Source organism: Vicugna pacos, chromosome 31 (genome assembly GCF_048564905.1).
Source record: "Vicugna pacos chromosome 31, VicPac4, whole genome shotgun sequence".
NCBI classification, from domain to species: domain Eukaryota; kingdom Metazoa; phylum Chordata; class Mammalia; order Artiodactyla; family Camelidae; genus Vicugna; species Vicugna pacos.
Window position 1 is genome coordinate 14,953,885 of NC_133017.1, and position 12,038 is coordinate 14,965,922.

The 12,038-nt window shown below is 45.6% G+C and overlaps 1 protein-coding gene and 1 long non-coding RNA gene across 2 annotated transcripts in view; one reads left to right on the top strand and one right to left on the bottom strand.

The window, feature by feature from the left end:
- Nucleotides 1-8,684, bottom strand: part of FDFT1 (farnesyl-diphosphate farnesyltransferase 1) — a 30,721-nt gene extending 22,037 nt beyond the window's left edge. The window contains exon 1 of the mRNA XM_031692575.2: nucleotides 8,409-8,684. Within this exon, the coding sequence (XP_031548435.1) occupies nucleotides 8,409-8,507 (99 nt within the window). The 5' untranslated portion in view covers nucleotides 8,508-8,684. The remainder of the gene's footprint in view (nucleotides 1-8,408) is intronic.
- A 189-nt stretch (nucleotides 8,685-8,873) lies between these two features.
- On the top strand, nucleotides 8,874-11,202 carry LOC140690665 (uncharacterized). Its single transcript, XR_012065934.1, has 2 exons — nucleotides 8,874-8,955; nucleotides 10,465-11,202. It is a non-coding gene; the product is annotated as an uncharacterized lncRNA (long non-coding RNA).
- The last annotated feature ends 836 nt before the right edge of the window (nucleotides 11,203-12,038 follow it).

Genomic DNA, 12,038 nt, shown 5'->3' on the forward strand with positions numbered 1-12,038 from the left:
CTTCAGTTTTATCTTTGCAACACCCAGTTTTAGCAAGAATTCTGCCAAATTGGCTGAGCCAGAATCCCCCATCCCCGATATTGATCACCGTATCTGGCCGGGTTCCCCTTCCCCCACAATCCCGCCGCCCTGGCCTGCCTCCAGCAAGGATCCTGGTAGGTCCTTTAGCCAGAACGCCCCTTGGCCCAGATGTTTCCTTAGTACTATTCCACCCACTCACCCCTACACTAGGCCCCTTGGCTTTAAATCCCCACCTTTCCTTCTTGTATTTGGAATTGAGCCCAGTTCTATACTGAGGTCTCATTTTCCCTACTGTAGTAGCTTTTCTGAATAACATCTGTTTTCACCCCTTTAACTACTGTCCAGTTCTGGTTTTCCTTTAACATCTGTTAAACCTCTACTACCCTCTGGAAAGCTAACTATTCCTTTTAAGATTTCTAGCCAGAAAGAGAAAAATACCATATGAGGTCGCTCATATGTGGAATCTAAAAAAAAAAATAAATAAATACAAAACAGAAACAGACTCATAGACACAGAATACAAACTTGTGGTTGCCAAGGGGGAGGTGGGGTGGGAAGGGACAGACTGGTAGTTCGAAATTTGTAGATACTGACAGGCATATGTAGAACAGATAAACAAGTTTATACTGTATAGCACAGGAAAATATATACAAGATCTTGTGGTAGCTCACAGAGAAAAAGAATGTGACAATATATGTATGTTCATGTATAACTGAAAAATTGTGCTCTACACTGGAAATTGACACATTGTAAACTGACTATAACTCAATTTAAAAAATGTAAAAAACAAACAACAACAAGATTTCTAACCACCTTTCCCTTTCAAATCAGTGAGCTGCAACAATCTGCTTCCTAAACTTTACTCTTCCCTATGGAAAACAATCTGTTTTTCAAGGAAAAAGCACACCATATTCTGATAAGCAAGCATATCAAAAAGAATTACTGGTGGTTTTGTGTATTTTTTTTATGGAGACTTTATATTTTAGAGCAGTTTCAGGTTCAGGAAAAATTGAGTGGAAAGTAGAGAGCATTCATATACCTCCCCACCAACTCCCCCACTCTTTTAGAGAGAAATGGGAAACATAAAATATTTAACAAAACATTATAAAGGGAAATGCTTTAAAAAAATACATATCTATATAGCGTATTCCCTGTTGGGAAATCCCACAGTCACTTTGGAACGTTAACAGTGAACCCTGGACCCTGCTGGGGTCCAGGTGAACTATGTTCTTTTCATTTGTGTACGTTTCCCAAATTTCCTACCACGCATACATATTATTTTGTCAAGAGTAAAGCTTTTTTTAAAAATCACATAATCATGAGAATTTCATTTAACTGCCATGTTCAATACAAATTATTAATAAAAATTAATACTTTACTAAACACCATATATTAGTAAAATCATTTAGTACACACAGTCTGGCATATAAAACTACTCAGTGAAGTTCTGACGAGCAAATGAATACGTTCAAAGAGTATTTAAAAACAATTCACCAACTCCTTCCCTCTCACAATGTGGAGACACAAGACTTCACAGTAAAATCAAAGGAACAGAGTAACAGCTGAGCTCCAAGCCAGCTATTCCCACAAACCGCTGTCCGCCAGCCCCAATGGCTCCTTTCACTGCGCTGCCCACTGGCTTGAACCTCAGCTGCAAGTAATGGTTTGGGGGCGGATGCCCAGCCAGGGGCTTCATAAACACAAAGGTGCAGTCGCACCGGTTCAGAAGAGGGACAGTCTCCTTCCTGATGACCCCTCCTCCCTAACACACCTCCTCTTCAAAGGGGGTGAGGTCAACAAGTCACCTCCCAGCTCCTCCCGCCGTTCTTTTTCTGGTCACCTATTTCAGGACCTCACCCTGTAAGAAGAATTTCCACAAATTACCAGGAAGATACAAGATGATGTAACTATTAAACATACTATGGAAAATACCACTGTTATAAACATTGCCACTGCTTGATTCCCAAGAGCTCAGGGAAAAAAAAAAAAAAAAAGCTAAAGCTCCTGGGCCCGTCCCTAGCCCTCCGAGGCTTCCCTCGCTGTCTGGGGAAGGCGCACTCCCAAGAAGCCTCCAGTCAGGGGAAGACGGATGCGGGCCTTGAGAGGAAGCGCGTGCAGTGGCTGAAGGTCCAAGAACCAAGGACTGGGGCTCCAGCTGAAAGGCAGTTCCCAAGAGGACAAACGACCAGGCCCTCCCCACAGCCTTCCAGGCAGACTTGAAGTGACACAGGATCCCTCAGGAGGGGGGGACCCACACACCGGAGGGCTGCACCCATGCAACAACAAGAGTAGTAACCACCGCATACTGGGCGGCTAGTCCCCGCCCGGGCACAATGCAGACACGACCTTTAATCCTGGTCCCGCCGAAACCTACAACCCACTGCGGTCTCAGGGCCAGGTGCGCCCCCACAGAACTCATAGCTGATCAACAACACGGCTTCAGCAAAACCCAGGAACAGTTACACGGGGGAGGGGGCGGGGTGGGGGGGTCACTTCCATCCGGAAACTTTTTACTGCCAAATGCTCTTGAGCCAGACTTATGAAAAAAAAACCCTTTTGTTTTCAGACCGTCCTGGAGTTGGGAAACTGTGGATAACAGCCTGTGATCCACAACCTATGTCTTAACAGATGATGAAACTGTTGCTGGAGGTTAAGTTACCAAAAGTCATTCAGCTGCCAAGAGTCAGGATTTTGACTTAACAGACCTAAGATATTAATCTAAATAATACATTTAGATCTGATAGAAGCCAGAAACTTTCTCCTTTATGAAAGAATGATGTCATCGAGTGATGGGACTAAGTGATGTCACACAACTTGCAGGTGGCAATATGCCACCAGATTTACTGATTCAAGCCAAATCAAGTTTAGGGAACTCTGAACTCCTACAGCCAAACCTTTTGTGGTAGAAATAATCTCAGCTCTCAGCATCTGTGAAGCATAAATTTTTTTCCCAGCTTCTGTTGCTTAAGAGAGAAACAGACACTAGTAAGTGAAGGAAAATAGGATTTTCCTGTTTCCTCAGGTATACTCATCTATTTTTAACAAATGGTTCATGGGGGTTAAAATGGCTCCGAAAGGAGGGATAAATTACAAGTCTGGGGTAAACAGATACACACTACTATACATAAAACAGATAACAAGGACCTACTGTAGAGCACAGGGAACTATATTCAATATCGTAATAACCTAAAAAAGGAAATGAATCTGAAAAAGAATATATATATATAACTGAATCACTCTGTTATACACTGAAACCAACACAATATTGTAAATCAACTAACTTCAGTAAAAATTTTTTTCACTGATAATGAATTAGAACAATTATAAGCTGTAATAAACATTATGTGAATATGGGAGGAAAAAAGCTCAGAAAAACTACAACTAGCAAAACAAAATTATATTGTTCTGCATTGTTTATGAAATCTTAGAGCTAGAAAAGGGAACAACCTAAGTCTTACTTTTTTAAAAAATTAAAATTGTGTTGCCTGACTTTGGATACTCAGATCCCTTGCTCTACTATTATTTTTCTTTTCTTTTTTGTTTTGTTTTGTTTGGAGGGGAGGAAGGGGGGTAATTAGGTTTATTTTAATGGTTTACCTTTCAATGGAGGTACTGGGGATTGAACCCAGGACCTTGTGCATGCTAAGCACGCGCTCTACCACTGAGCTATACCCTCCCCAACTACTATTTTTCTTTGTAGTATTTATCTCCACCTAAAATATCATCTATTTGCTTTTTTAAAAAATCTTTTTATTTATTTTTAAACTTATTTTTCGGTGGGGGGAGGTAATTAGGTTTGTTTAGTTATTTATTCAATAGAGGTGCTGGGGATTGAACCTGGGACCTCAGGCTGCTATGCAGGAGCTCTGTCATTGAGCTATTCCTTCCTCCTACTTGTTTTTTTTTTTTTTAATTCTCTCTTCCACTGGAAGGTAAGGTTCGTAAAAGCAAGGTCTTCACCTCTCTTGTTCACTGCGGCATCCCCAGCACCTAGAACAGTATCTGGCCTGCAGTTGGTGGTCACATATTTGTCACATACAGGAAGGAAGCTAATACGCAGCAGAACTGGGAAGAGGGGAAAGGAACCAGGAACTGCTGCCTGCCTGTGATGTCCCCTGAGCACAGGTGACAGCTGACCAGCTGTCTGGGGCCCCTGAAAGCCTGCGTTCTATCCAGGGCAGAAGCATGAAGGTCTTCACCAGGCCTGGTTGGCATCTCGGAGAGCTGTGTGACCCTTCACATTTAACTACGTTATGCCAGTTTCCTAATCTGTAAAATGGCAGTAATAACAGTACTTATCTCATCAGGGTTGTCGTCAAGAAATGGACCATGCAAGAGGGACTCAAGTCTGGTAAGTTACAACATGGCCTCACAAGTTCACGGCTCTTTCCATCAGGAGATGAGGTCTTTCTCCACCTCCTTGCACCTGGGCCAAGAAGCCAGCAGCAACTGTGGCTCAAGCAGAGACCTCACAACACGCTGGGGTTGGCACAATTCTGGTCACCGCGGGAGTAGTCCCAGGGCTGGCCTGCTGGGTGAGACACACTGGGCCTGGTCTCCACTGGACACTCCGGCCTAGAGCCTGCTGATCACAGATCATCCAGCCACCAAGCCAATTGGCCCGCTGAGCAAACCCAGTAGAAATCACCCAAGTTGGCCCAGGCCAGAACTGCCCCCTTCTTCTAGGGAACTGTCAACTAAATCAGATGCTGTTTTAAGTTGCTAAGGTTGGTTTTTCCAATCGTGGTAAAATATACATAACATAAAATTTACCATCTTAACCATCTTTAAGTGTGCGGTTCAGTAGTGTGAAGCACAGCCACACTGTTGTGCAATCAGTCTCCAAAATCAGGCCACTCCGTTTTGGGGTGGTTACTGAACAAAAGCCAACTGATGCGCTGGGATTACAGACTTCAAGCGCTTAGCCAAGGCCTCGCACACAGAAGAACTCAACAAACGCTGTCTCTTATTATCATCATTATTAACTTGATTCTTCTCACTCACAAAGTGATCTCCTCCTAATCCCATTCACCTGCCAAACAGTAGTCCAAACATACTGCTATCATCACGTCAGAGGCGCATTTAACCAGTGCCTGCTTCACAGAATACAGCTCAGCTCGTGGACTCCCACATACACCTACTGCATTTTGCTAACTTGGAGTCTCTTCAATTCCAGCCAGGCTGGTTTCCTTACTCTGCACACATCATGCCCACTCTGACCTACATGACTCGGTTCATGCTGGTTTCTCCCACAGAGGACCCTCTCCTGTCATCTAAATCTAACACCTCTTCAAGGCCCTACACGTTATGAAGCACTTTTCCTGTGTTTTCTGAAAACATTTTGCTGTAAAACATTTCTACTTCACTAAAACTTCCTGAAATCTTAATGTGCTTAAGGTTACTTGGCACTTCCAAGGTTACCTTATATTCATACACCTACTCTCCATCAGACTGGGAACAGACTTAGGGTCCAGTTTGTGTCCATTCACACAAAGTGTGTCCCACTTTTAGCTGATCTGAACAATCCTCTGCTTACTTTGACTCTGGGACCCATTATCTTAATGATAAACAGCATGATGGGGTCAGGAGAGTGAGCTCTGGAGTCAGACTGCCAGGGTCAAAGGCAGGTTCCGCCACTGAACAGCTGTGGGATCTCGGGCAATAATGAACCTCTCTGCGCCTGTTTCACCACCTGGGAACACAGGAAATCTAACAGGAGCTTCCTCATAGGGTTACTGGGTTAGAAGGTGTTTAAAGTGGTGCTAGGCACCCAGTAACAGCGCAGTAAATGTTAGCCATTATTACCACACCGTTTACCTAAAAGGCAAAGATCTAGGTTTAAAAAGTCTCTCAGCAGGGCATCGAGATGGAAGAACAGACCCTGAGAAGTGCACCTCAGGGATCCAGGCTGACCTCGATTCTGAGTCCACAGCATGGTGAGACGGCCTGACAGAGTCAATGAACGCGATACAGAGGGAGGCTGAGGAGGGGAAAAGGACTTCGGTTGGATCTGCACATTTTACTTTTTAGGGGAAAAAAAGATGAAGCAAATATAGCAGAAATGTAATATAAGTTAAATTTTGGAGACAGACACAAAATGGTTTCTTGTAGAATTTTCAGTATTTTTCTATTTGCTTGAAATATTTTATAATTAAAGAACATTTTTTTTTTGAAGTTAAAACAACTGTAAGATATGTTAATTAGAAATCCAGCAACCATAGGGGAATTTAAAGTTCTGACCACAAGGGAACACTACTGTCCAACTTTGGACACTAGGCTTTTTAAAGGGAGAGAGACCAGGCTGGTAAATGACCTGGAAAAAGTAACATATAATGAACAACTAAAGGGAGCACACAGAATATTTGGCTTGTTTAACAGTATTCTTGGAGAGAATTTGAGAGTTCTCTTAAAATACTTCAAGTGCTGTATCACAAAACTACGATTAGACTCTCTGACTCCAGGTTAAGAACTGAGAGGAAAAGTTCAGCTCAATGTCAGGTAACATTTCCTAAAAACCAGACCAATCTGGATAGGGGCGGCCTCCAAAGGTAATGAATTACCTGTCACAGGTCACAGGACATGTTCAGGAAACTGGGTATCCTGGATTTTAAGGCAGGGATCCCTGCTATTTTTGTTTTGGGTCACAGATCCCTGGAAAGAAATATCTCACAGTGGTGGACACCATTCTCCTCCTCTCAAAACACACAAATAAATATACAATAACATAAGTATCTGCAATTAATTTCAGGAAAGCTCCAAGTAAGAACTCTTAGCAACAATCTCTAAATAAATCTCTACTGAGCAAAACACAGGAGCAATTTAAGGCTGTATTTCCTTTAGACATCCCTCAAAGGATTAATCCCCTATCCCAGGCAGAAATGAGTTTTCCCTTCTGTGAATTTCCTTATGGCATTTACTATGTCCTGTCACAGTTACTCAGGTTTTTCTTGTTGAAAAAGCTAGAGGTTTCTTGAGGGCACTGCATCCTCTTTTTTTGTTCATTAATTCACTAAAGGTACAGCAAACAAATCTCCTGTTTTCAAACAGCTTAAAGTCCAGAATCAGGCACGGAATCAAACCTGAAAGGGACTTTGGGAACAGAAACTAATACACAAATAACCACAATACAAGACTAGGAGACTGATACAAGGAAAACAGTGCTAGAGAAACTGGTTGAGGGAGGGTCACAGGTAACATAAAAGGCATCTCGTTATGGCATCTTCCTAAGTTTTCTATTGACAATTTTATAACGTTTTATCGACCTGACAGGACAGTGAGCTAGTCTTTGGGTGTCTTATTTGTCTGTACGTGTCACCCTGCCATGCTGCACCCAGTATCGCACCTAAAACAGAACAGGTGTTTAATAAACATCTGAATGGTCAACAGAGGTGGCGCTCACAGAAGCCAGACCTGGTGAAGTTAAAGACAAAGGGAAAATTTTTCTTTCTGACGGAAAATTAAAGTGTTCCAATAAAGGACAACAGTTAAACGTCCATTTAAACAAAGAACACTATTTGACTGTGATATTTCCATTGGGGAAAAGAATCTGGAAATTCTGATAAAACCCACTGATTCAGCTGAATGTGTCTATTCCTTCAATAATTACTTAAGAATAATTTTCTTGTCGAAATAAATATATTTGTAAGCATTCATGTAAAAAAGGGGAAAGGAATGAGGCAGATGAAATGTAAACAAAACCAAATCTGGCCTTCAAGCAGGCCAACAATGTAGCTAAATTGACATACAGGTATCTGATAAGAACTTGCAGAACTCGCAAGAGCAGTTATGAGTTCTAAAAAGCTGAAGAAGCAGTGAGGAAGAAGGGATGGGTCAGACTGCAGGAAAAGGAAAGCTTATGAAGGAGGGAGTGTAAGGGAAAACTGGAAGGGTGAGTAAGGTTTCAGTCCAGAAAAGCTATTCATGGTAATATTTGCATAGTTCATTATGTCCACAAAATTCTCATACGTCCTCTCCTACTTAATTTACCCACGTCGTCTCAGTTCTGTAACCCAATTACAACACATAAACATCAGTGCTCAGGGACAGAATGAAATGTGAAGCAAAACTACCTGAAAACCAGTATCTGAACGAGCAGAAACATTTTAACCAGGAAGACAACTTGCGGCGGGGGTGGGGGGGCCGCCTAGGGGACCAAGGGCATCCGGGCCCGACGTTGAGTTAAGGAGAGCCGAACCAGGCTGGACGGTTGGGGTGGCCTGAAGGGGCAGGGGTCTGCTCCCCCGAGGGAAGGGGGGAGCTTGAGGCGTTTGGCGCCCTCTGGCCGCAGCCCTGGCCCTCGATCCTGGGCCCGGCTGGCCAGGCCCGGAGGCCTGCCGTCGCGCGCAGCCTCCTTCCCGCTGGGCCGGGATGCAGGGATGCTCTGCCCACCTGGTCCATCTTGGGTATCACCTTCTGCCGGCCCCCCATCTGGAAGCGCAGCAGGTTGTAGAACTCCTCCGGGTGCCCCAAGCACTTCACGAACTCCATGCTGGCGGCGGCGGACCGTCGGGGATCTGGCTCACCTCGCCGATACCTCCGGCTGGCACCGGCCCGCACTCGGAAGAATTAGGCAGAGGAGGCGCGGAGGAAGGGCGGGAGGGAGGGCGGGGCGGAGCGGAGGCGGGCCCAGAGAGCCAGCTCCACGCCCACTTTTCACCAACCGCAACGGGCTCCGGCTCTCGCGCCGCCGCCCGCGGGCTCGCGGGGTGGACTGACGGGCGCTGATTGGCCGGGGCCGCTCGCACCAGGAAGACGCCGGCCAATCGGCGGCGGCACGAGTCTGGCGTGACGACCACATCCTAGGAGCTAATTGGAGGGTGGGAAAAGGCAAGCTAGCGGGATTGGTGCTCCTGGGGGGGCGGGTCTTCGTGGTCCCCTGCTGGCCCTGCGCGGAGCTGAGAGCGAACCCCGATCTTACGAAGCCGCCAGGCCGGAGGTGAGGTCATTGCAGGTGTTATCTGAGAGCCGAGCGACAACATAGCTATGATGTTGTCAATAAGGCGTCCACGTGTCTGTCCTGCCGCCCAGATTAGTTCTTCTGGGACGCGCTCCGATCACGGCCGCGGCCCGGGTGCGTGAGATCTGCCTGAGGCTTCGGAGCATTTAAATTTAGTCCCCCAGAAGTATTTAGGGCGTCCCTACGACTCATTCAAGAGTGATATGGAAATTTTTATCTCCATCCTAGATCTCTCACAAGCCCTGGGAACTGCTGGCTAACACCCAGCCCCGAATCAGTTTTAACACAGCAACCAGTGATCCTTTAAAAATTTAAGTCAGAGCAGATCACTGCCTAAAAACCCTGCCGCGTCTCTCCGTTTCACTCGGTAAAAGTCAAAATCCCTTCAAAGGTCTAAAAGCTCTGGTAGCCCTCCACCGCACCCCCTTACCTCTCTGACCTCCATTTTTAATCCCTCCCTCTCTGGCCTCAGGGCCTTTTGTCTTCTCTCATTCTTCCTGCAGTGCTTCCCCCTAGAGATGCAGTTGGTTAACTCCATCACCTCCTTCAAGGCTTTGCTGAAATCCCACCTCGTTTAGACCGACCCCATCACCCTGTTATACTACTGCCCCCCCATGCCCCATCCTGCTCTCATTTTTTTCTGATCACATTGTACTGATCACATTCTGATATAATGCGTAGTTTACTGGTGTGTATGGTGTTTTTCCCCTTTCTAGAGTGTAAGCTCCATGATGACAGACCTTTGCTTTGTTTTGTTCACTAACATACCCGGAAAAATCTAGATTAGTACAACTCTGGCAATTTGAAGTGCAAACTTACGATGTCCTAATTGAAATCTCTCTCCTACTGAACCTGCTTTTCCTGTGAATGGTACTAACAGCTTCCAGGTGCGTAATTATAAAATCCAGATGTCATTCCAAACTCCTCCTTGCCCTGACTATATCCGTCCCTTGGAAGTCATTCATCAATTCTCTGGAGTCCAAGAAACAAACGTGTCTCATCTTAATCACTCCTCTCAGCTCCATCGTGGTTTAAACCCCATCTTCTCTCCTAAACTATGTTGAGGTCAATTTCCCCTATCTCTCCGTCCAGTCCCATGTGACAGCCTGAGTAATGTATCTCAAACATACACTTGATTATTTACTCTCTTGCCTACAGTCTTTCAGTTTTAAATTACACAAAGGAAATGCCCTTCAAGATAAAAATCAAGGATTCTGGACTAGAATAAAAATTCTCTCATCTTTAGGGACTTAACATTTCCTTTGGATTTTAGCCTTCTGTCCAGTCAGTGGACTACTTTCAAACCCCAACCCAGTCCTGGAGCACTCCCCAGACAAGCCACAGTAGTTCACCCGCCAGGACCTGCCCGAGGAACTCACCTGCCCCAAACCCCCTTCGATCTTCACCTTCATTACAGCTCAGGTGGAATCCCCTTCTGCAGAAATCTTTTTGTGACGCTCCCTGGCCTCCCCTTTATCTGTCCTTTAGAGTCAACAAACATCCATTGAACACGGACAACGTGGCAGACACTGGAAATAACAAAGACAAGTAAGAGGAGGTTCCACCCCAAAGAGCTTCCAGTGCAGATGGAGACAGACGTGTTCCACGTGGTGGTGCTGCTGTTAGAGACACAGCTGAAGCCTAACCCAGCTCCCCGAGTCTTACCCAGGTGCCCAGCTGCGGACTGCGTGTACAAACGGACAACAGCCAGGCCGTACACGGTAACAGAATTCCGACCACAACCTCTGAAGCAATCAGGCTGGAATGATCAGGGCAGGATCAATCAATTCTCTATTTTTTGCCCCAGTTTCCAACTCAAGACCAACCGCAGAAGGCCAAATACTCTCCCGCAAACCAATCACGTAAGACACCCCACTTCTAGTTAGCCTGCTTCCAACGTCGCCTTGCCAGCCTCCCCCCATCAGGGCACAGAGATGACTTCCCTTTTTTTTTTCACTATGAAGCCTTCCCCGCTCCCTGCCTGGCTGAGTCTCTGCCACGTGCAGATGACAGGGCTGATACCCTGGCTCTCACAAGCCCTGAATCACGGGCCTCCCATGCTTGTTCTTAATTCGGTGGTCTGTTTCCACAAACTTCAGTATCTCAGTCACATTCAGTGGTTACTCATCCTCAACTTTCTGTATTTTAATTCTCTCTCTCTGACTCTTCCCCTCACCTTCTTGAACTTGTTGAATGGAAAAAAATGTACAACGTAAAAGCTGAGAATTATGTTTTATTTGCTGGACATTCTGAGGACTTCAAGCCCAGGAGACAGTCTCAGATCGCTCTGAGGGACTGCTCCAAAGAGATAAGGGAGAAGCCCAGGACATACAGGAGTTTTGAACAAAAACCAGGTAGTGGGAAGGTGAAAAGATTACTGCTAGAGAAAACCAGACACCTCAAGTTAATGAATTTAGCGCTTTTCTATGTACGGGAAGATGCGAAGGTCTGGGCTCACTGGAATCATTCCTTGATCTGCACCTTGGCTCTCTGGGGCCGGTATCCAGTGCTTTCCTGGCCTGAGTCTCCCCGGGACACCACTGGGGGCGGCTGCCGAGGCTGAGGGCTTGACGGTGGGCATCCTGCTTCATCCTGAGTTCCCGCAGGGCTCGTGGTGGGGTGGAGGGTGGCTGCAACATTCTTCGCTTACTGATGTGGCAGGCAACATTTTTCCTTCACAGCCTCAGGGTCAGGGACCGTGACTTAACAGGACTCTGGCAGAGTACTTACCACTTAAAAGTCTCTACTACTTTTTACTAAATATCAAGGCTTGAAACAGGGCCTGGACTGGAGCTTTCAGAACAGAGATGAATTCTCTTGTCCTCCCCACCCTCCCAGGGCACCTTCCATGAGCTACTAAAACACTTCCAGCACTGTTGTGACTAGCCGACCTCTTCCAGTATTGAAGTTTTCTTATCTTGTTTGTCATTGTATTCCAAGGAGGTATTTAAGAACTATTCATTGAATGGCTGAGGCCACTCGGCAGCTAACATTAATTCCAAGTTTTTCTCAATGTCAGTTATCCTGAAACTCCAGCTCGTGAGATAAAGAAATCTTTCTCT